A 25,637-nucleotide genomic window follows, 5' to 3' on the forward strand; every position below is an offset into this window, starting at 1 on the left:
CACTCTGGTTTGTTGGGCCTTTCTACCTTTTCTTCTCCTCCAGTCTTCATTTCGTCCTTGATCTTTGAGGATGTGGTGGGGGTCAGTTTCCCTAAGCTGATCCCAGATTGAACTGTTTCGTTTTGTTTTTTTTTCCTTTCCTTTTCTACCAAAAAAAATTAAATATACAAGCCTTTCTATCAAAAAAAAAAAAAAAAACTTAACGACATTTTTATTTATTTTTATTTTTTACGACATTTCATTTTATTGGGAACGTTAAAACGACAGCTGAGTTTCGCTCTAATTCATAATTCCTGTGCATCTCTTAAACCCTAGCTCCCTTTCTTGTATTTTCCTTGCGTCATCATAAACCCCTAACACTTCAGCCCTCTCTGCCTCCCTTTTTTTCTGTTTCTGCGTCTAATTGAGGATTGGAGAAATGGAAGGGGATACAGAAGAGAGGCAGGTTCAAGCACGATTCATTACAAAACTGAAGCCGCCATTCAAAGCTCCAACTACTTCCATCACCATCCCAGCTAATCTCACCCGTCTTGGCCTCTCTACTATCGTCAACAGCCTTCTCAAAGCGGGTATTCTATTCGTTATTAAAAATTTGATGTAGAGGACCAAGTTTGATTTTCATTTTTTTAGTAAGCTCATTTTGAATTCTGGTGTGAGTGTGTATATTATAATCCTGTCAATTCAAAGTGTCTTTAAATTTCTACGTCAAGTTGTTAAAGTTTGAGATGTGATAATGGGCAGGGGATCCTGATTGGGAGAATCATCCATTTGATTTCCTTATTGATGGAGAGCTAATTCGCATGTCACTTGAGCAATTTCTTCTTGTCAAGGGCATTTCTGCTGTAAGTTACTTTATCACTTTTAATGTTGTAATGCCAAAGATGCATAACAAAATGCATACACGGTCTATCTTTCTTCTTCTTCTTGTTTCCAAATACTATAATTCCTCCAAAGAAAAGAGAAATAAATAGACGAGATATAATTCTAAGTAATCAACTCGATAATGGGAGTTCCCTTTAGCAAAATTTCCTTCAATGCCAAGGAATGCTTATGTTATCGATTATTTTTTTATTTTACTTCTGATACATCAGTCTGTTTTTTCACATTACAGGAGAAGATACTAGAGATTGAATACCTTAAAGCTGTGGTCCCTCGGAAAGAAGAAGAGCCTTCCTTACATGATGATTGGGTCAGTGCAGTTGATGGTTCCTGTACCCGGTAAGCATGGAGTTTTCAATTCTTGATACTATTTACCCAGCATAAGCCTTTGATTGCCATGGATTTTGTTACCAACCTTCCACTTTATGTGAACATTTTTAGTTGTGGTATTATATGACGAAATTCTTGTTAAACTTGTTATTTTATTGGAAATAGATAAAATATTATGATGTGATTCAAAATAAGGGGCTTTAAGCCTTCCTTAACTATACTATATTAAGACTACTATTTTCTGGATAATTCTACCTAGGATGATTGAGAATCAGATTTTTTTATCTTTAGAAGAGACATATCAACAACTACTTTCTGAATTTTCTCCATTTTCAAATTCATTAGATCCACTAGTGGTCAAAGGCACCTTGTCTATTTCAGCATTTTGATTATATATAATTCGGGGGTAATTTACACCCGTGGCCACTCAACTTTGCCCTTACTAACATTATGGTCATTAAACTTCAAAACCTAACATAAAAGTCACTCAACTTTGCCCTTACTAACATTATGGTCATTAAACTTCAAAACCTAACATAAAAGTCACTCAACTTTGCCTTTATTAACATTATGGCCACTTATAAAGTAAACAGCCTCAAAATGACAGTTGATGACTTCAAAATGGAAAATTCTAAGAATTAAAGTTGTTTAGAATCACATTTACCATGGAACCAAATTTAGTGGTTTTCCAAATCACCATTTTCAAAGCTTTCTATCTCTAAACAATCACTTCCTCTCTCCTAACCAAACAACACTTAACTGATCTCAAAACCAAAAAATTCAAGAGTTAAAGTTGCTTAGAATATCATTTCCATCAGCTCTATAATGGAGGGGTTATCTTCTATTAGAGTGATCAAGGTTTGTGACTTTTATGTTGGTAAAGGCAAGGTTAAGTGAGTTTTGAAGTTTAATGGCCATAATGTTAGTAACGGCAAAGTTGAGTGGCCACGGTGTAATTTACCCTACAGGTCAGTGAAGATTTTTATCTTGTAGATGGTCATGCTACAATGCAACCATATGTATTACATAGTTACTGAACTTATTTCTTGGGGTTCAAGACTCATCATGCTCTAGTCTCTAAAGGCGGGTTCTCTCTTCGTGAGGCTCACGCCTCTTAGAAATTTGCTAACGTTGTCCTTTGTTTGAGTTGTAGTTAATTTTATTTTATTATCGTTAAATTTAATCCATCAAATGACCTTTGGAAAAAATAAAATTTAATAAGGATTTGATTTAAACAACAAAAAGAGCTTATTGTAGTTCCATTCACACCAGAACAAATCAAATGAACAATATGAAAAAACAATTAGTCAGATTATTGTCACATGTAAGATGGGGTTGACTAGAAAGCATACCATCATAGTAATTAAAAGACAATTTTATGTCTGCCTCTACTGCTGGTATTAATGCAAAATATATGCTTGTTTGAGGAACAAATGCTCCTCTGGTAATTAGACATAACAGAAAGATTGATTTTTAAGAAGTAGAAAAGATGAAAAAGAAGTAGACATAGGAAGTAGTCAATTTGAATATGATGATAATGATAATTAATACAAGAATTTGTGTTTGATAATGAGCAAGTCTATTGTGAGTTTAGGATGATTGCACCTTGGAGTAGGATTGTGGTTTAGCATTTTGGGTATATACAAATACAATATTGATGCTAAGTTCATTTATTTTAATGTCCTAATTATTGGCATTGTAGAAGTTTGTTTTACTTGTATTTAACATGTTTGTTCTTCCTTTTTTTCTGCCTCATTTCTATCGGTTGTGCTTATTCAATTGCACTTAGGTCCTAGTAATTAGTGCCCTGTTGACTTGGGTAGCTCTCATGTTAGAAGGGTTGGTGGCTCTTTCCATACATATGCCATATCTTTACTAGGTGTTGGGACATCATTGCTGATGTTTCTAATAATAACTCTGAATGTCATTACACAATGAGAGATCTTTTTGTAATGACCACAGTACATTTTGATGTATTGTTCTTCTCAAAGTCGTGGTTTTCTTTGCAGGTTCATTTTGACAGGGTGCTGCGATGGTTTTGGAAGGTGAAATAGGGCAGACGCTTTATGTACCCTTTCTAGTTTCTGTGTTAGAATTCTTTGTTTCCTTTTGCAGTTAGCCTTCCTTCTGAAACATAATAGATTATTAGGATCCAATTTATGTAAAGTTTTGTCTATACTTCAGGGTTTGGAAGGCTGCCGGAGTATGTACGCACATACTCGAGGGGCATGATGATGCTATTACTTCCGTAAGTGTCATCAACCCAGGAGGTATAAACAAGGAACTATCTCTTTTTGCTGAGCCATCTCCCTTGTCGTCACTTCTCTAACTGTTCTATTGTATTTACTTGCCAACTAAAGGATGGACACAAGCTTATTCGTAATAAAACATATTCGGTGTTCACCAACCCATGACCACAACATGCATGCTGTAACAATTAATTCTTTTTCAAATTCAATCTGATGGAAACTTTATTCTGATGATCAATGGCCATTCTAGAAATTGATGGTGCTGATACTGAGGCATCGCTAAAGAACTAATATTATATTCAGGACACAGATATTTGCTAATCAATTGCTGATGTAAGTGGGTTTGAGAAATGAATCTGTTGAAGTGGGGGAAGGAGATGGTCATACACAAATGTGAAGTGCACTTGCAATTTAGTGGCTTGCTATCATTATCGTTTTGCTGGTTGTTATGTTCAGTACAAAAAGGATAAATCTGGATCAAATATGCATATGACATATTTATAAATGATGGAATGAATTCTTCATATGTTTTTCATTGGTATTGTGAGACTGAGAGAAAATGTGACCAAGCTTTTTTGATTCATCTGCATAGGTTTTTCATGTAAAGAATATGGGGAAGTTGGTGGAAAATATCTTACATGTGTATGTTTTTGTTTGCTGTTCATTGTGTGTTATTCTTATTATCATGTTCACATCTAAAGAATATGGGTAAGTTGGTGGACAATATCATACATGTATGTTTTCGTTTGCTGTTCATTGAGTGTTATTCTTATTATTATGCTCTTTTATTTCTTGTTTGCGTCACAGTAATTCACTCCTCTTTTCAAACCTATTCATTGGGGTGTGCTATAATTTGCAGGTGTAAATACTATGACGTTGGCCACTGCCTCGAAAGATCAAACTCTAAGGCTGTGGAAGGTAATATGAAATAAAATTACTTTTTATTTGAAAAATTAATTGTTCCATAACTCAGTGCATCCCTTTTTTCTGAAAGTTTGACGAAGAAGAGTCAAAAGATAATCCTACAACAGTTAGAGCATTCAAAGTTTTGCGTGGGCATAATGCATCTGTGCAGAGTGTTGCCGCAGACACTTCTGGAAACATGGTCTGTCTTATCTCTTCTCTCCTGCTTTATACTTTCATGCATGTGTTCTACATCCCAATTGATGCTCTATTCTTCATCTTCCTGATTATATTATTAGATTTGTTCGGGTTCCTTAGATTGTACAATCAATTTATGGAGGACAAACGAGTTAGATACAGAAGGTGATTTGGTCTCTGTCAAAAAGAGAAAAGTGAAAAATGCAGTTCAGGAATCTCTGTTGGAGGTATTTCATTCTTTTTATGCTCTTATATATATGCTTCTATTTGTTTGCCACATAATTGTGGTTGCACGTGTCCCGATAACTTATGGGAACCAAGTTTCGATACGTCAATTGTTTAAATCTCAAATGCTTTACAATCAACGGTTACTTTGACGCAAACAGAAAAAAGTGCTTCCTATCAAAATGTAGGTGATTGATTTTGGCTTTTTCAAGTATGGGGTATGCTCGGGCTTACTATAATTCTTAATTGCATTTGTAGCTTGAACTTGGATATGGCTTAGTAGTAGTACTTATTGTGATTCATATCTCTTTGGCTATTCATGAAATCACTTGCATTCAGGGGGAGGCTTTTTCTACACTTGCGGGCCATACACAACGTGTATCATCTGTCGTTTGGCCGGAACATGGAACAATATACTCTGCATCATGGGATAATTCTGTTAGAAGTTGGGATGTTGAGACGGGCAAAGATTCATCAAAAATAGTACGTGAGGATAAAATTACATCCTCTCTCTATCTAACATGTGGTATTATTGTGTGTGCTTGCCTAGATACATGCACACCCACATCCTCGAATTCTTGTACATGTCAATGTTGGCTTGCTTGTTTATGAAATTCATGTTGATGTCTTTCCCTATTTTTGCAGTTCTGTGGGAAAGCCCTTAACTGTGTACATGTTGGGGGTGAAGGTTCAGCTCTCATTGCTGCTGGGGGCTCTGATCCAGTCCTTAGGATATGGGATCCACGAAAACCAGGTCTATCCAGTGACAAACTATTATTCCCCCTCCCCCTATCATTCTCTTCCTCTTAACACATGTTCGTTTCGTTATCCTTGTAGGAAGTTCTGCTCCAATTTATCAGTTCTCTTCTCACAGTTCTTGGATTTCGGCTTGCAAGTGGCACGATAAATCCTGGTTTCATTTACTTTCTGCATCCTATGATGGGAAAGTTATGTTGTGGGATCTAAGAACCGCGGTACCATTTTCTCCTTATGTTTACTTATGACTATTATTCTACCTCCAAATAAATAGAAAAGAATCTCATTGCTTTCTACTATATTGTGATAAAATATCGTATGCTGAGTGGTTTAGGCTTTGTTAGCCAAAAAAGGGAGGCAAATGATATTCTAAATTGTTTCTTATTGTTGCAGTGGCCTGTGTCAGTTATTGAAACACATGAAGAAAAGGTACGATACCCTTTGATGTTGCATTTGTCTTAAAGTTTTTGAATATATGGTAACAAAGGTATGCACTGTACATAGGTTCTATCTGCCGACTGGTGGAAAGGGGATACTGTGATTAGTGGTGGAGCTGACTCCAAGCTCTGCATTTCTTCAGATATCTCTGTGGCTTAAGGTAAGAATGATAGTACATCGATATGGTATGGTTTATTTGATATTATAGGGTTTCTCTGAACATGCTTCCTCCTACTGGACTATGGTTTATCTTTACTATGCACATTGCACAATCTGCATCTGACTAGACTGGTTATTTCTTTTGTCTTTTTCATCTGAAGGAAAGAAATATGGTGAATATGGAATTAACATATGGATAAGAATACATGAAGCTCGAAGGAGCATTCTGTACTAGTCTTTTTTTAACTCCATAAGCGGCACAGAGATGGGGCAAGTTGATTCTCTATGAGATAGTTGAGTAGGCTTACGAACAATTTTGTCGGAGGCAATTTGAATGTGTCCTGGATTCTGCCAACTCAAATATGTTGTACAAGTTGTCTAGGTCAGGACGCTGCTGTAAAATTTTGGGTATTAGAATGCTATATACGATCAAACTTGGATTGAGTTTAAGGGTAATGCTGAGATGAGAGAGAGTTTAACTAGATACATAAATATATATTAATCAAAGCTACTTCTGTTTTTGTGGTTGATGCAATGATGTTTGATTGTTGTTATTAATTTGTTAATTATCTTTAACAAGTAGATTATCAAGTTTACCCTAATCTTGCTCTCATTTCTAGGTTTTGTCAAATTGATCTTAGGTATCTGGAAACCCGTTGCATGTTTATGAGATTGCTATTATAGTTACATCTGAACAATGATCATTTGCCAACTAAACTGTTAATACGAACACTATTCGTGTTTATTATCCAACTAGACTGTAAAAAATTGTGGGAAAGTAAATTTCTTAGGTTGTGATTATATTTTTCTAGTAGTTGCTTCCTTTTAATCAGGGATGATTTTTCAGTTGCGAAAATTTATCGGTTTAATTAAAAGAAGGAAAACATAGCTAGGAATTATTGATTTTCTAGTTTTATACGAAACAAGTTTCCAAATGAAAGAGCCAGTCGAATCTATAGCTATGGTGGCAATAGAATCTCCAAAATATTTGGGACTGGGGATGGGCCAAATATGGGTGGGAGCGGAGGATACTATTATGTATGTTAAATATAAACATTGTTTGGTGTTTCAATGCATATTTAGTGTTTCAATATATATTCAGGCGCCGCTATCCTCATTTCCTTTAAAAATAAAGTAGGATTACTTTGTTTCAATAACGAATAGTATTGCGACATGTGTCAAATTAATTTAAAATAAAATAAATTATATTAAAAGTTGACCTGTTATTACAGGTTATCACTAAATAGGGAAAATTAAAGTTATACAAGGTAGAATATAATTCTATCCAACAAACCACTTTACGGAAATTGACACTACTTTACGGAAAATCTATAAAACCTTTATAAAATTCCGTAACATTTCTATAATTTTACGTAAATTAATTATTTTTTGTTAAATTATTAATAAAAAAATAACTTTAATTCTATCCACCAAACCACTTTACGAAAACTGACACCACTTTACGGAAAATCTATAAAACCTTTACAAATTTTCGTAATATTTGCACAATTTAATGTAAATTAATTATTTTTGGTAAATTATTAATAAAAAATAATTTTAATTCTATCCACCAAACCACTTTACGGAAATTCACACTACTTTACGGAAAATCTATAAAACCTTTACAAATTTCCGTAACATTTGTATAATTTTACGTAAATTAATTATTTTTTTTAAATTATTAATAAAAAATAATGTTAATTCTATTCACCAAACCACTTTACGAAAATTGACATTACTTTACAGAAAATCTATAAAACCTTTACAAATTTCCGTAATATTTGTACAATTTAACGTAAATTAATTATTTTTGGTAAATTATTAATAAAAAATAATTTTAATTCTATCCACCAAACCACTTTACGTAAATTGACACTACTTTACGGAAAATCTATAAAACCTTTACAAATTTTCGTAACATTTGTATAATTTTACGTAAATTAATTATTTTTTTATTAAATTATTAATAAAAAATAATTTTAATTCTATCCACCAAACCACTTTACGAAAATTGACACTACTTTACGGAAAATCTATAAAACCTTTACAAATTTCCGTATTATTTGTACAATTTAACGTAAATTAATTATTTTTGGTAAATTATTAATAAAAAATAATTTTAATTCTATCCACCAAACCACTTTACGTAAATTTACACTACTTTACGAAAAATCTATAAAACCTTTACAAATTTCCATAACATTTGTATAATTTTACGTAAATTAATTATTTTTTATTAAATTATTAATAAAAAAATAATTTTAATTTTATCCACCAAACCACTTTACGAAAATTGATACTACTTTACGGAAAATCTATAAAACCTTTACAAATTTCCGTAATATTTGTACAAACGTAAATTAATTATTTTTGGTAAATTATAAATAAAAAATAATTTTAATTCTATCCACCAAACCACTTTACGTAAATTGACACTACTTTACGAAAAATCTATAAAACCTTTACAAATTTTCGTAACATTTGTATAATTTTACGTAAATTAATTATTTTTTATTAAGTTATTAATAAAAATAATTTTAATTCTTTCCTATCCTCCAAATTAGGCACTAATCCTAGTTTTGTTTTGAGCAATGTGTGGTGTTCGATAAAAAATCTGAACCTTGGCATACGATGGTGTGTGGGAGATGGTAGAAAAATTTCAATCTGGAAGGATCCGTGGCTTAACAGAGAGAGAAGTTTTAAAGTAACGTCATTGGGAATAAATGGACATGAAAATGATACAGTATCCACTCTTTTTATTCCAGGAACACGATTATGGGATCGGGGAAAAGTCGCAGCTCTTTTTAACACGGAAGAGGTAAAACTGATCACGCAGATGGTGGTACCGTACCGTTTGGAAAAGGATAAGCTCACATGACACCATACTAAAGATGGTATCTATACCTCTAAGTCTGGCTATAGGGTATTGATGAATCAATTCAATGCTTTTCCGATTGATACTGGATGGGAGAAATTATGGGCACTTCGTCTCCCTCCAAAAATAAAAGTTTTCCTGTGGAAACTTTGTTCAAACTGTTTGCCGACTCGTCATAGACTAAGTATGAGGCATCTGAATATTACTTCTTCCTGTCCGTTTTGTTCTAATGCGACTAAATAGGATAATCACCTTTTTGTGGATTGCTCATATACGACTGTGTGTTGGGCTATCAGTGGCGTGAACACTGATGTTTTTAATCTGGAATTCTTGAGCTGTAGTGTATTGAGATTATGCAGGGTGATGCGGGAGGATCAGATATGTACAGTAGCCACGGTGTTGTGGGCTATTTGGAAAAGCCGGAATGAGTTGATTTGGAATAGCAGAACCATCCCCGCATCTGTTGCTGTTCGCGATAGCCTGCAGTTTCTGGCGGACTGGAAGTTGCACGAGCAGCCAAGTCAGATGGCTGGTCATGGGTCGGTAAGTTGGGATATCAGATGGGAAAATCCAAATGAAGGTTTTGTGAAGTGCAACTGTGATGCTACAATGTTTATGGCAGAGGAAAAGTCGAGTATGGGTGTTGTTCTTCGTAGCTCTGATGGAAGTTTTATGGCCTGCTATAACACTTGGGTTGACGGGCTGTTTTCTTCGGATATTGCGGAAGCTATAGCTCTCCGTTAGGCAATAATTTGGGTTTTCTCTATGCACTGTCAAAACGTCATTTTCGAGTGTGATGCGAAGCGTGTGGTGGATAAATTATGCTCTAATACTGCTGATCTGTCGGATTTCGGTACCATTATCCAAGATTGTCAATTTCTACTTTCTAATCGGCCCGATTGTAGGGTGTCTTTTTCTCCTCGTTCAGCGAATGAGGTTGCACATACCGTTGCACGGCATGCCCTTTCCAATGCTAATGAGTTTCATTCATTTATTATTCCTAGTTGGTTAACAACTTTAGTTTGTAAAGACCTTGCTTCTCTGCATCAGTTGTTATAAAATTGCAGCTTTTCCTTAAAAAAAAAAAAATACAATTATATTATTAAATTATCATTTATCCTAAATTCTATTTAAACATAATAAGTTATTTCATACACATCACTTACTTTATCTTACTCTAATTACACTTCATTTAAACAAGACTTTAGTAATTTGAGAAGTGATTAAGACATATAGGGTCCGTTTGTTTTACCTACTGTTTGCTGTTACTGTTGGCTGTTTACTGTTACGATTTGTTGTTTGCTGTTACGGGTTGCTGTTGTTGTTTGCTGTTGCTGTTACAGTTTGCTGTTTGTTGTTGGAAAAAGCTGCTTTTCCAAAAAGTAGAGATTATCTGCTTTTGTAAAAGGCTGCTTTTTCGGGTGTAAAAGGCAAACAAGAGATCACTAACCAAACACATAATGCTGCTTTTTAATTGTAAAAGGCAAACAGGAGGTCACTAACCAAACACCTAAAACTCTCCATTTTGAAGTGAAAAGGCAAAAAGAGCCTGAAAAGGAGGAACCAAACACTCCCATAATCTCCAACAATACTTATTATATTCACTAGTTATTTATTATTTTATCATTAAAATTATTAAGTATTATTATATTCACCAATAGTGAGAGGAGAGAGATTACTGAATAATAAATAATTAATAAAAAATGAAATAACGAACACTAGAAGCTCATCAGTACTAAAAAAAAGATGCGGAGACTTTTAGTAACTTGCCGAGTCACTAAAAAACTGTTAAAAAAATTTTAACCTTCTTTTTTTCAAATTTTAATTTAAAAGGTGAACTTAGAGGTGGTTGAAGTTGTTAACAAAACCTATATATATATATATATATTTTTTTTTTTTGTAAAATTATGGATTCAATCTCCACAGAACAGTATCCAAAGTAGATCCTCATGCATATTTATATATATAGAAAATGTGTTTTAAAATTTATAAAGTAACTTGTTAAAATAGTTATTATTTCGTATTGGTTGCCATAAAGAAACCAAAACTTTTTTTAATGATAAGTAAATTGAAGAGTTAGAGCCACGTTTCACTCAAAACTAAAAGTTCCTTCGCTTTAACAGGATCTAGCTCGTGATCACTCAACTGTAACTCGTGACCCCCGCCTTTTAAATGACATTTTTGTCCTCACTTGTAAAACTTCAATTTCAAATTTCAAATTTAAATTGGATTAAGGATAAAATGATCCCAAACTTTTCGGTCAAGATTAATTTAGTTGAAGTTAAGATTTAGGTATTTATTCAATTATAGAGTTGTTAATTTTGACAAATTAACCTGAATTTTATAAATTTTTCTAGATAAATTTATTAAAATTTGCTAATTTAAAGATATCTAAGTTTTTATTTGAACTAAATTAATAATCGCTGCCAATTTTAAAAACAATTTTTCTATCGTTTATTTCATATTTTTAATTATTTTTTATATTTATATTTTGGATATTTTGTTAATCGTATTAGTACCTGATATTATATGGAATTGAAGTCTGTACAAGTAGTGTCAAATATAAAGTATAACTATCTAGACACGTCGATCAATACTAATAACAGATTCCAAAAATATGTTCATAATCTCAATATCACGCTGTAAAATACGGAAAAGAAACACACATAACATGAGACAATCAGCCATTTACACGTAGAAAGGCTACTCAATAGTAAGACAAAAAGTTAATCTTTTACTTTTTGTTACATTAATCTTTTAGAATTTTTAATTTAAACATATTAAGTTTTTAATTTTTGATTTTTTTATCATATTAAGCACATGACATGATGACTAAAAAAACTAGTTTTGAATATAAAATTCCGTTAATTAAGTGAAATAAATTTTCGATATGTATAATATGGTCATAGAGAAATTTTAAAATCTTATTTAAAATTGTAATTCTTTTTTATTTAAATACAAATAAATCGGAGTTTTGTATTTAAAACTTATATTTTTTTAGTTATGATAAATGTGATAAAAAAAAGACAATGATATAATGTATAAATAAAAAGACCAAAAGGATAATGCACTAGAAAATAAAATATCAAGCACTCCAAAATGCCTTTTACATATTTTTCTCAATTCTAATGAAGTTTGGAGTAAAAACAGAAAACAAAGAAAAACGAACCGAAAAGAAAAAGAATAAGCAAATGAACACAATTAATTAATACATAAAAGTGAAAATAATAACAATGACTATATATAAATGCATTTCCCTAATTTTAAAATAGAATGGAGTTAATATAACTTTACTCATTTTTATGATACGATAATAAATTTTAGAACGTAAAATAAAAGTTATTTAATTTTATATTCTAATATTATGGTCACTAAATTTTAATTATCGCCTTAAAATGAACATTAACAGTTTTAAATGGAAACGTTAAAAAGTTAAAATTATTTAGATACCATGATGAAATTACATATTTTAGTTTCTAAGATTACCATTTCCGATATTTTCTCTCTTTAAACATTCACTTTCTCGCTCTAATCAAACAATACACAAATGATTTTAAAACATAAAAGTTGTAAAACTAAAGTTTTTAAATATTATCAATTTTTAAAATTCTCTACTTTAAAGTAATTAAGAGTTATTTTTTGATCGTGTTGCTGATCGCTTGGCGGCGGCGGGCCATGAAGGGACGTTAGGCGTTACTACCCTTCCTGTTTCCCCTAGTTTCATCTCTCATCTTCTCTTAGAAGATAGGATTGGGGTTAGCTTTCCTAGGCTAATTCCTGGGTAGTTTGTTGTTATTCGTTTTTCTTTTCCTTTTCTACCAAAAAAAAAAAAAAAAGAGTTATTTTTTGAAGTGTCAATTGAAGTTTTTTAGAAAATATAAAATTAAATAACTTTTATGTCATGTTTTAAAATTTAAGTAGCCATAATGTTATTTAAATTAAAATTGAATGGCCATTGGTGTAATTTACCCATGTACATGCTTTTGCATGATGAGGGCAGAAATGTGAATGAAAAGGTAAATGTAAAAGGTGATTCTGCAATCCCAAGCTTGATCGAGTACCCGCGTCCATTGCCATTTGCCTTCTTCTCGATGTAGCAATCTTACATTTCCTTCTTTATCCGTTTTTCACTCCAAACCTAAGCTTTTTCATGATCATCCTTTCATAATGTTTTCTTTTATTCAGGTCAGTACCCCTTCTCCACTTGGATGGTTGATCAATGCTAGTTGTTTTAATTAATCCAGATCCTTCTTTCATCATACAAAGTTACAAACTTAAATATTTCTCCCGATATAGGATTAACGAAATCACTCTCTGGATTAATATTGGTATTCATTTTTCAAATTAAATTCAGCCTTGAATTCTCACCGGAAGATCTAAATGGGAGTCTCCTCCGGGATTCGCCTCGGCTGTCACCTTGTTTCTTCAGCCTCATTTGGTAACAATGTTTCAAATTTCTGTCCCCCACGGCAACCGTTAAGCTTTTCCTCAGCCACTAGAAGGAAAAGGTTCCACCTGATTCCTGTATTGCACGCGTTTCTGCTTTATGGATATTGGCTCAGAATCAGATGTTAATTTACGTTTTGTAATATTTTTTTTTTTTTGGTTTCAATTGGAGTATTGCAGGAGTCTCTTGTGTAATCGCAACTGGCATTATAGATCAAGAATTGTCGTTTTATCAAGTACGGTAAGCTTGGATTTGGATTTGGTGCGATTTTTTTTGAATAGAAGAGTATACAATCAGTCTGCAGATCTATATTATACGCAGGAGGTCAATGTCATCTAAATTATTGATACTGGGGTTTGGGTAGGGGTGGTGGAAGGAGAGAGAGTGGTCCTTGCTCCACCCAGGTAGGGAAAAAAAGTCTGGAGTATGGTAAGATGTGGAATCTTTTCTTAGACTGGTACCACTATAAAGTCAGATCCTAACCCCACAAAGAAACCAACTAGACTTGCGGACTTCTTTTTATGATCTTTCTCTTTCTCTCCTTTTTTTTTTTTTTTAATTAAAAATATTCTAACGAAGCAAAAAAGAATTTGCATCATGAAGAAGTTTTCCAAATCTTGCATTTCTAATATTAATTAACAATATTTATGCCATTGCTGGCTGTGGAACATGATGACTTCTTCATCGGTTGTCATAATACCATTGATCCTTCACATGAATAATTCAAGATATGGTGCTTTTAACTTTTTGTATTCAGAGCACTGATTCAATCATAAAGTATAACACGTCAAGTATGCAACTACAGTAGATATTAGCTTATTTGATGTCTGTATTTATTAGTTACTGTTACTGAGCCTTAGTCATCATAATCAGCATTAGTAATGCAAGTAGAGCCTTGTAAGACTTGCTTGTGAAAGCTAATTGTGCAGCATTTGCACACCTATATTCTTACTTATCATATCGTAAATTAGTTTGAATAAAAATTTAATTTTTAGATACAATTGGAATCTGTGTGCATTATGGTATAAGAGAGGCTCATGGTTGCTAAAATTTCCATATCAGGATGATTCCGGTGACACCTTTTCAGGTGCAGTAAACGATGGAGAGAGTCTTTCGTCGCAGGCTGAAGCATTACAGGATGAACAAAAAAAACTTTCGGAAACTAAGAAAGCTCTATCTGAGGCCCAATCCAGACAGGGGATCGTTGAAAGGGAAAGGGATCAGTTGATTGAAGAGTTGGCTCGGTCTGAGACTAAACATCAGGAGAATGTGGCCACCATACTGCATGACAAGGAGTTAGCCATTTCAGAGCTTGAGGCTGCCAAATCATCGTTCCATCATAAGCTGCAGCAGACAGTAGATGAGAAATTTTCTACAGAATCAAAGCTGGTGCTTGTAAAACAAGATGCTGTTGAACTTGCAGTGCAAGTTGAAAAGTTGGCAGAGATTGCTTTTCATCAAGCAACATCTCACATACTAGAAAATGCCAAAATGAGGGTCTTGGCTGCTGAAACGACTGCTGCTGAAGCAGCTTTTCGGATTGATGAACAAATTAGCAATGCAACTGAAAGTACAGTATCATCAATTGTTGAACAGTCAAAAGATGCTATAGAGAAGGCACTGGGTGTAGCAGGAAAAGCTCTTGACCATGTAACAAAAGCTGTGGCTGTTTTCACTGATAGTGTTGATCCAGTTGATAAGGTTGTTTCCATCAAATCAGAAAATATTAAACTACAAGGAACTGTAAATGATTTAGAATACCAGTTACTAAGTACAAGAAGTGAGGTTGATAAGTTGAAAGCCGACTTGGACCAGGTCCTTGTACAAGTGAAAGTCTCTGAACTCCGAGCCAATGATGCTGAGAAAGCATTGTTCGTATTTCAGAAGTTAAACAAGGACAAATCCATCAAAGAGGAACAGGAAATAGGCATTTTGTTGGAGAAAGTGAAGAAAGATGCTGCAGAACAAAAGGAGGCAGCATCAGAGGCTTTTAAGTCTGAACTGGGAAGCATCAAGGCTGCTATTGAAGCTGTTGAAAAAACAGCACAATCAAGAGAACATGCCTACATTAAGAGATGTGATTCATTGCGGAAATCATTGAGGTCCTCTGATGCCACTTTAAAGATGTGGAGACACAGAGCAGAAATGTCTGAGTCATTATTTTTAAGGGATGAAAAGGATGAAGATTCCATCTTCGTAGTCAATGGTGGGCGTATAGATCTTTTGACTGAGGATGATTCACAGAAATTGAAACTTTTGAGTTGTGGCCCTCGAAGAGAGATACCCCAATGGATGGCAAGGAGGATCAGGACTATTCGTCCCAAGTTTCCACCAAAGAAAGTTGACATCTCTGAAGCATTGACATCAAAATTTAGACATCTGGATATGCCGAAACCTGATGAAGTATGGTCGATTGCTCAAGAAAAGCCTAAGGAAGGGGATACACTAATTGAGGATGGAATTGAGAAAGAAACAATAGAGAAGAAGAGGGAGGCTTTAGAACGAACTCTTCTTCAACCGAATGATTTACAAGGGCAGAGGGCTGTAGAACCTAAAAAATCAGGTTGTTCTTTCATCTTTTTCATTAATATATATTTGGTCTTCCAAATAGTACACTCCTAGATTATTGTCTCTATCTGATTTGGCAATTGTGTGGACTTTAATGCAGAACCAGGAACTGGAACAGGGCGAGAGATTGTGGTTAGTATGCTTATATCACTAGCAATCTGGCAAATACCCTTTAGTTCTTTTTACTACATATTAATTATAGTTTTGGTGCTTGGTGAATATAGTCTGATGCTAGAAAGCATAAGCATCCAATATGTCTTTTTGGGATAATTTTTGATATTCATTTGGTTGGTTTTGTTATAAATATTATAGATTTAAATTGGAAAATTTTGCTATATTTTCTTAGATAACTATAGATCTTTTTGCTTAGTGATGGAATATAGATTTTCCTTAAAGAAATTTCTATTGGGAAATCTGTTCATTCTCAAACTGATTCATAATGATTCATAATTCTACTTGTTGATGTCAAAGAATGTGTCTTGATATGATCCATTCCACTGATATGATTTAGTTATTGCCTTTAGATGTCAGTGAATTGAGTTTGCTTGCTGCAAATTTTGCTTGTTTTCAGATTCGCATTTTTCAGTTATTTTTTTTTCTTAAATTGTTCGCATTCAATATTAACAATTCCTTCAGCCTAGGTCAGAAGAAACGTTATGTTGTGCTGGTTAGACTGTAAAGCTTTCTGTTTGAGTACATAAGTTAAAATTCTAGACCTCATTCACCTAAAGCATATCATCTATTGGTTATTTAGCACTAGGAATGGATGTTGAAAGTTTGTTGTACTTATACATGATCGTCTACCTCTTCATTCTTGTACTTCTTGCGAGAGTTTGGTTGAGGTTATTGTCCCCTCTTAAATAAATTTCAGCAATAGAGGGGAAGGGCAGACTGGCATATCAATCTACATTTCAGGAAGATAGCCTTAGCAAGTCAGCGAGACCGGCATGCTATTATTCAGTTTATGTCTTTTGTTGGTAATAAAAATGCTGGTAAGCTGGGCAATATTGATCACTATAAGTGTCAGTTTTAGACTGCCTGGGAGATCATGCTATATTGTTTTTCCAGAAGCTCTGAGGGAGAAGATGGTCAGATTTTCATTTAGCACCAATACCTGAAATTAGTGATAAAAAAGATTTTGTGATTTCAACAGATCATGTCAAGATCTTTGTCTGGGGGTTCATTTGAAAGTTTAATTTTCTGGTTCTAGTTCTTCATTTTGCATTCTGCCGTTACTGCATATTTGTATCTTCCATATTTTAATTTATCACTCTTGAAGTTGCAAGGTTTTAACTGGGAAAGCTGGAGAAGGCAGTGGTATTTGGAGTTGGCTCCTAAAGCTGCTGATTTATCCAAATGTGGGATAACTTCAGTGTGGTTCCCACCACCTACTCAATCTGTTGCTCCTCAAGGTTTGACTCAAAACTTCTTTTTTCTTATGTGTGTGTGTGCGTGTATGTGTATATATATACGGCAGCCTTTTAGAAATGATTTATGCATTCTGCAAATGGCTATTATAGGTTGAATTCCTGAGCCATTGCATGTTAACCTGTTTGTTTGTGTACATTAAAAAAAACTTGCATGTGAATGTTTTAAACAAAAACTAATTGGAAGTTTTCACTGTTTGTTTATCAGAATCTAAACCGAAATTTCATAATTTTTTTTGCTAAGTGCCCAGGTTATATGCCTTCAGACCTCTACAACTTGAACTCCGCATATGGTTCTGAGGAAGAACTGAAATACTGTATACAGGAAATGCATTCTCATGATCTTCTGGTAAGTTTTGGTTACAGAGTTAATATTAATTTTTTTTGCTTTACTTCATGATTGCAATCTAAGATTATTGTTATTAGAATACAAGAAATTTATAGATTAGAATCTTTCTTGCATTTTGAAAGGGAACAGCTGCATTTTAATTGAGCTACAAATTGAAGTGATTTAAGTGGAATAGTATAGTGAGCATTGAAAATAGTCATTTCAGATAATGAAGTGTTTTTATTAAATGAAATGACATCTATGTCTTGTCATTTGAGGTTGAACCACATGGAAAGCAAACGCAGGAAAGGAAAAAAAAAGAAAAAGCGGAATTGAAAGGATGCAGTTCACAAATAGTGAAAATCTAAATATTGCTTTTAGTCATCTTGCTTTTTTTTTTGGCTGGGTAAACTGGTCAATAAGTAGCCATCTTTTGCATGATAAGTTAATCTATGATAATTATGGTGATCTTTTCTCATATTTGTTTCATTTGAGATCATAAAATGTTACAATCTCTTTTCACTCAACTACTGAAAATATTTTTTCTGCCATCTGATATGCTTACAAATTTATTTTGCTTTTGTTGATATTCCACTTCTGCACACTGTTGAATCTTATGTCCTGAAGAGAGTATCTGTTTCACGCATCTGATATGAAGATATCCTTCCAGTAGCTATTTTTAAATGTACTGCTTGTCTATACAGGTCCTGGGAGATGTTGTATTAAATCATCGTTGTGCTCAGAAACAGGTAATCGGGATGGCTTTGTGCTTTATTTTATTCATATTTTGCAGACTATCATAAAGAGATAGTAGCTTTGGCAATAGGGATGAGCTTGTAGACTCGATTACTTTTTTCTGAAAGACCAAATCCTTTTGATTTCATTTTACCTATGAGGTTTGAGAAATTTATGTTTGTGGTTTCAACAGAGCTTTATTAATAAGAGGTGGTACTACCGTCTTTAATTAATTTAATCCATGGGGTATTCAATCAATTTCTTTTGTTCAATTCTTGCTTGCTTCTAGCTTATCTAGGCAAAGAATAATTGGGGATCTGCTTCTAGAACTGTGCCATACTTCCAAGTACACCCTTAGAATCAAGTAGGTTGAAGAAAAAAAATATTTTTATGATTTAAGTACCACATCTTGGTATAACATATTGTTTTGAATTTTTTTTTGTGCGCAATGCACTTACATTAAATAATAAAGGAAAATCTCCATCCCGTCCCATGTGATTTGAACCCATGACCTCCCCAGTCATAGGTAAGCTCTCAACCACTAGGCTAAGAGCTTCACCACAACATATTGTTTTGAAATTATTAGGTTACTATATTGTCATCTACATTTTATTTTATAATTAAATTCTAGGAGACTGTTTGAGAGCATGTTGGCTTTTGTAGATTCTAGTTTATATACCATCACCATGGAAGAACTTCACCACTGAAGAAATATTTTTAGTTAGAACAGTTTTCGAACCTTGTTCATGTTGATACTCATACTCTCCATTAACTAATATGGATTCTTTTTTTCAATTTTAATGTGAACTCAAGTTTCTGCAATTGGAACTTGTTGCACATGTTGTACCTACTTTTCTGTGCCTGCTCTCCTAAGTACATTCAGATTGCATATAAACTTCTTCAGTGCATTTCATAGTTAGAGAGAGAGAAATTATTTTTGTGGCTTCCACATAAGTTTGAGCTTTTAGATTGGTATTTTGACATAGTATCAGATCATTTCAAATGAAAAGGTTTAAACTTCAAATCCTTAAGATGCTAATTAATTATAAAAGCTTTCAGCAAAAAGTAAGGTCAGCTTTGCTTCACCATGCTCTTTAGTCCTAATCGTTTTCTGCATGTAGATTGCATTAGAGACTTGACCCTCATCTACACGTTTGAACTCTTAGATTGAACAGTCCTTTAATATCAATTTTACTTTCCTCCTGGTAAACTAACGTTGTATGTGTTTTCAGAGTCCAAATGGTGTTTGGAATATTTACGGTGGAAAGCTTGCCTGGGGGCCAGAAGCAATTGTTTGTGATGACCCAAATTTCCAGGGTCGTGGTAATCCATCAAGTGGTACGTGGGGAGAGAGAACATATATAAGTTAGAATGGAAATCATGTAAAACATGTATGGGTGTATGATTACAATTTCATTCTTCTGTTGGTGGCTTGTACTTCATTTGGAAAAAAGATGTAAAACTACAGCTAGTGAGATTACAACCTCAGTCAAATTATTAAGCTTATCCACACTATTTTTATTGTCAAAATTGGCACTTAGAATTTCTTCTGTAGATAAGAGTGTGTCTGCAATCTATGCAGGTGACATCTTCCATGCAGCTCCAAATGTTGATCATTCGCAAGACTTTGTGCGTAGGGATATAAAGGAGTACTTAAACTGGCTTCGAAATTATATTGGTTATGATGGGTGGCGACTTGACTTTGTTAGGTGCATTTACATGGCTCTCTTACATGGATTCATAATTGTTCTTCTTTGGGATCTAGTGGGATACTGATAATTGCTTTTTGTGTTCTCTGCAGAGGGTTTTCTGGCACATATGTCAAAGAATATATTGAGTCCTCAAATCCTGCATTTGCTATAGGTGAATACTGGGATAGTCTAGCTTATGAAAACGGCAGCTTGTGTTACAATCAAGGTATTCTCTTATGCCTTTTGATTTAGTTAGTTCAAAAATTTCAATCTTTTTATTGCAAAAAACAGATTATTTCTCCCAACTATTGGTCATTATCTGTATAGATGTTACAAACGTGCTGATAACTTTGTGTTAATCTTCCACTACTTATATTGTTACATTATGATATATAAACTATATAATAAAATAATTATTAGAAAGGATCTCTTCTCTTTCCTTATTTGTTTACCATGAAGTGTAATGGGATTTGCCTTTTCTTTGTTCAATTGTCTTTTCCCTTGCCCCAATTTTGAACTCTTCAGCATCATCGATTTTAGCCTTTTATGTATTAGTGCTGTCCTGCTCTGCCTGAATATTCTTCTTCATCTTGCTGACTGGATATTTGCCTTGTCTTCTTTGCTGCTAATATATAGATGCCAGAGGTATTAGAATTGTCATAGTAAATGTGCGGTCAAAATCTCCTCATTTGGCCCATTGCAAAGAAATTGACTTGTGCCTTATTCGCAAGCAAGATACTCATCAAATTGACTTGCAGCTTCGACTAATTGAAGTTCATAATTCATAAGAACACAGTCTATGGCCAGGTGGTATTATTGGCTTGAGATTTAATAATTGTAGAATATTGCTATCGAATAGGTTACTCGTACTTCTGATTTAATTTATGAAATGCTCTGCTGCAAATATGTCTAATCTTTTGCTGCTAGAAGTGATGTAAATTTTTTGTTGGGGCTTAGGGTGGAAATAATTTTCCCTGTATCTAATCTTGCTCTTGTTCTAGATGCTCATCGTCAAAGACTAGTGAATTGGATCAATGCCACGGGTGGTACTTCCTCAGCATTTGATGTTACAACAAAGGTATTTTGAGGAATGTGGCTAGCATACCATTTCTTAAATGCCCTCTTGGCCTGAGAGGTTAAGTACAAAATCTGTGCCAAAACGTTGGTTTTCATATTAAGTGTATTTCTTTCAAGTCATTATCTTTTCTTTTTTCTAACCAGATGAAAAGAATGCAATCGTTAAAATGGTTGAAGTGGTGCATGCCGTTCTCTTAGATTTATATGGCCTGGTTTGAGAATACTTGGGATAGGCCTTGTAGAAGAATTTCTAATTCTGACCATAATGGACTCTTTAGATATTTTCAACTAGTCATCGGTGCTTGATCAAATGTCTTTGTTGTACCTCTTTCTTCATGTCTAACTTAGTAGATACTATAATGAAAATGAATCAGTTATTTTACTTGAGACTTCCTGATATGAAATTATTTTCTATTCCTTTATGAGTTTCATCATGTTCTTTAGTTTCTGTCTCTTGGAAACTATGAGACCATCATCCTATCAATCTCACAATCTGAGCATGCCTGTGGAAGTGGCAAAAGAAATGCATGGACTAAAGTTTGGAATTTAATGTCATTTCAGTTTTATTTGCCTATTTGCATATATGTCCTCAAACATTTTTTGTTAGAAAGAAAATGAGAGGCAGTAACCGTGTGTATCATAATTGAATGTTTTGCTATCAGAAAATGTTTCCTGGACAAGCTGATCTTTGATATCTTGTCAGGGTATACTCCATTCTGCTTTGCACAACCAATATTGGAGGTTAATAGATCCTCAAGGAAAACCAACAGGAGTGTTGGGATGGTGGCCTTCTCGTGCAGTCACATTTTTAGAGAATCATGATACCGGATCAACACAGGTTATTCCCTCTCTTTCATGTGCTTGTACACAAGATAAACTCTGTCAATCAAATGCATGAAGTTACCAAATTTGGAGAATGCATGTCGTGGCTTCTGTATTCATTGCACTGATGTTTGCTGTTAGCGCCTATAGGTCCTGCATGTATCAGAGTTTGCTCATCCTAACTAATCTATATTTGTCCCCATGCTGTTGATCTTCTTCCAAGTTGGTGTAATAAATCTGAAATGTCCAATAACTTTGCATCTGCTTCAAACTAATTAGACAGAGATTCAATAAATGAACTAACTAGCTTGCATTTTTCTTTCAGGGTCATTGGCCGTTTCCACGTGATAAACTGACACAAGGATATGCATATATTTTGACTCATCCTGGAACAGTAAGTTCAGAAACCTTGAAATTGCCAAATAGTTTTGAGAAGATATATCTCTCTCTCTCTGTATGTGTATGTATGCAGGTGCATGCTTATCTTAAGATAAGAGAAGAGGTAGTGGTATTACACTGAAATGGAATTAAGGGTCAAAATTGCCCCAAAATTTTAACAGTCAGGATACATTTAACCCAAATTGCATTTTAGTTATCAACTCAATCCTCAAGTTGGCAATTTTGACAAATTTACCCAATTTTTACAAATTTTAGATATTAAATCTCATTGTATTTGGGCTAATTTTAGGTACCTACTAGAGCCAAGCATTTTTTAAGGATATAGCTTCGTAAAGGGGGGAATTTGGACCTTTATCCCTATATACTAACTAAGAGCAACTCTAACTGTTGCTTGCAACACCCAACCATTAGAGTGTAGGTTACATCATTGTTGCTAATTTATGTAAGTTACATATTATAGTAACTTTGAAATCTTGAACCATGTGAACTTTATCTGCCAACATAAATTTTTTGATATTTTTTTTCTTCTTATGAGTGTACTGAGGAACAAGACCAAACCTCCACTACCTTGCTTTTAATAATTAAATACTAATTTAATCATTCTTTATTTATTTTTAAATTTATTTTGGCCCACAAAAATACTAAAATTACATTGCCTCTACTGGCTTGTTACTTCTGGACCCAATTTATATCTAGGTGGCACCACCATTAGACATGCTCTAATACACTCTCTTATTGTACTTGTTGTTGTCTTATCTATGAAATGATGTACTCATTTTCATTAAAAAATAAATAAACTAATACACCCTCTCTCCTATAACTAACTTCCACTAGGCCCCCTAATCACTTGTACCATAATTCCCATATTACCCTTTAGTCCTACTATCATATTCTCAATCATATGATTTTCTTGTTCTTTAGGAAATGTTACGATCTTCAAATAAATGGGCTAGTTCTTCCAGATGCTTTCCCTGTAACTAGTATTTTACATTATTATGATACTGTATGGTACATTTTGTTAACATGGATTTTTGGCCTCGTTTTTTCAGCCTGTGATATTTTATGATCATTTCTATGATTTTGGGATCCGAGAAATCATCACAGAGTTGATCGAGGCTCGGAGACGGGCTGGTATCCATTGCCGGAGCAGTGTGAAGATATTCCATGCAAACAATGAAGGTTATGTTGCACAGATAGGTGATACATTAGTGATGAAGCTTGGACATTATGATTGGAATCCCTCAAAGCAAAATAATCTGGACGGAAGCTGGCAGAAATTTATTGATAAAGGAGCTGATTATCAAGTCTGGTTAAGACAATAATAATACAATTGAACATACTAATTGTAATTGTGACATTACTCAAGAGGACTAATGGTCAATCAACATATATATAGCCTTTTTTGCTTCCAAAAAAAAAAAAACATATATAGACTTTTTATGAACTTACCTGTTGAAAAAAACTGTAAGTAATACATAAATGACAAGTTAAAAATTCAGAATAAAAGCAGTCAAGTATATCATATTTCTTTCAATTTGTGACAAGTAATATTTTTATATAAAGTATTTATTAATGATGAATTGATTAGTTTTAATAAATTTTCCAAATTTTAACCTAATTGAATTAATTTAAATATGTAATATATTCTATTATTATATGATGTTTTATTTTATATAATATATTAATTATATTATTATATGATGATTTATTTTATGATATGATGTTTTATTTTATTATATTAATTATATTAATAATTGTGTTTGTAATATTTAATTTATTAGAGGTCTGTGGTTTGCTCTGACCTTGGGAGTGGATAGACCTACCCTTACCTAAAATTTTTCCTACCAAAATTTTTTTTGGACATAATTTTTTAAGTAATGAATATTTAATTTTAATTAATTATTATTAAAATTTAATTATTAAGTTTTTTTTTTTTTTGGTAGAAAAGGAAAAGAAAAACGAATAACAACAAACTACCCAGGAATTAGCCTAGGGAAGCTAACCCCAATCCTATCTTCTAAGAGAAGATGAGAGATGAAACTAGGGGAAACAGGAAGGGTAGTAACGCCTAACGTCCCTTCATGGCCCGCCGCCGCCAAGCGATCAGCAACACGATTCTGCTCTTTAATTATTAAGTATTAATTATGCATATATTGATCTTAAACCTATTGAATAATAAAATATATTTCTTAAAAATTAATAAAATGAAACCTAATATTTATATTAGGACAATTTTTTTCTCTCCTTCGTTGTTTATTCACTCACCCATAAAAAAAAAAACGAAATCTGTTGTCTCTAAATCTCAACCCCTTTCGAACACAATAAATGTGATAAAGATCAAATTTATATGTTGTAAGGGAAGTACAAATTTAACTCTAACTTATAAAATGATGTAAAAAACATCCTAACCTTTCCAAGCAAGACCAGTTTTAACATAAGTTATTAAAAATTAGAAAATACTGATTTGACTTTATTTAACTGTCACTCCAAACCTTCCAAACATCAATTATGTCTAAGATATTTAGTGTGCTACTAACACAATTACAAAAGAGCCGTTAAAATGCTAACAACTTATTCTGCCAGATACAAGTTAATCACAATTTTTTTTGTTAAAATGTTTAAAATATTTATTGTGTTATTAATATAGTTACAAATAACCAACAAAATTGTACAAAAATAATTAAGTTTATTGATAATTTTTTTGAAAAGTCTAATATGACAGTTAAATAACAGTCAAACCAGTCTTTTCAATTTTTTGGTAATGCATGGTGATGTGGTTGAATCTTGAGAGTTCACGTTGTAACTGCAACTACATAGAAGCAAGGTCAAAGTGGGGCATTGTATGTCAAATCTGTTCTAATGCATAAGTCAGTTTATAAAAAGGACTAAAGGATGAACATAATGAGAAAACAAAGTTGTAATGTAAACTTAATGGAAAATCAATGAGTGTGTTTACCTCGAGATCTATTTATACTGATTTTGAGCTATAGAAGACAATTACAAATTATGGAGCAGAATGGGCCACGTGTTTCCTGTTGATCGGTGGGAGTGTGCTCAGATATCGGCGATTGAAATTCTTCAAGGCCACTTGGCCCATGATTCCTTGGATCAGGTGTGATTATGGCAACCAC

The 25,637-nt window shown here is 33.4% G+C and overlaps 2 protein-coding genes across 3 annotated transcripts; both read left to right on the forward strand.

Annotated features, from left to right (window-relative positions):
• Positions 1 to 284: 284 nt before the first annotated feature.
• Positions 285 to 6,667, forward strand: LOC136208438 (ribosome biogenesis protein WDR12 homolog). Its single transcript, XM_065999308.1, has 14 exons — positions 285 to 569; positions 742 to 842; positions 1,112 to 1,218; positions 3,219 to 3,254; positions 3,394 to 3,479; positions 4,318 to 4,376; positions 4,453 to 4,563; positions 4,661 to 4,786; positions 5,124 to 5,267; positions 5,430 to 5,538; positions 5,622 to 5,758; positions 5,934 to 5,969; positions 6,045 to 6,138; positions 6,299 to 6,667. The coding sequence occupies exons 1-13, from the start codon at positions 419 to 421 to the stop codon at positions 6,135 to 6,137; spliced, it is 1,296 nt and encodes a 431-aa protein (XP_065855380.1). The 5' UTR covers positions 285 to 418; the 3' UTR covers position 6,138; positions 6,299 to 6,667.
• A 6,368-nt stretch (positions 6,668 to 13,035) lies between these two features.
• Positions 13,036 to 24,030, forward strand: LOC136208442 (uncharacterized). 2 transcript variants are annotated; one of them, XM_065999324.1, is made up of 15 exons: positions 13,036 to 13,197; positions 13,309 to 13,520; positions 13,639 to 13,699; positions 14,522 to 16,022; positions 16,128 to 16,159; positions 17,307 to 17,439; positions 17,706 to 17,803; positions 18,487 to 18,531; positions 19,750 to 19,855; positions 20,100 to 20,226; positions 20,319 to 20,434; positions 21,210 to 21,286; positions 21,989 to 22,123; positions 22,433 to 22,501; positions 23,556 to 24,030. In XM_065999324.1, exons 2-15 carry the CDS (start codon positions 13,393 to 13,395, stop codon positions 23,826 to 23,828), a joined length of 2,901 nt encoding a protein of 966 aa, XP_065855396.1. In that variant the 5' UTR covers positions 13,036 to 13,197; positions 13,309 to 13,392; the 3' UTR covers positions 23,829 to 24,030. The 2 variants fall into 2 exon arrangements, with proteins under 2 accessions (XP_065855396.1, XP_065855387.1); XM_065999315.1 differs by having other exon boundaries at positions 13,367 to 13,520.
• The last annotated feature ends 1,607 nt before the right edge of the window (positions 24,031 to 25,637 follow it).

The sequence above is a fragment of the Euphorbia lathyris genome, chromosome 1 (genome assembly GCF_963576675.1).
Source record: "Euphorbia lathyris chromosome 1, ddEupLath1.1, whole genome shotgun sequence".
In the NCBI taxonomy this organism is placed as follows: Eukaryota; Viridiplantae; Streptophyta; class Magnoliopsida; order Malpighiales; family Euphorbiaceae; genus Euphorbia; species Euphorbia lathyris.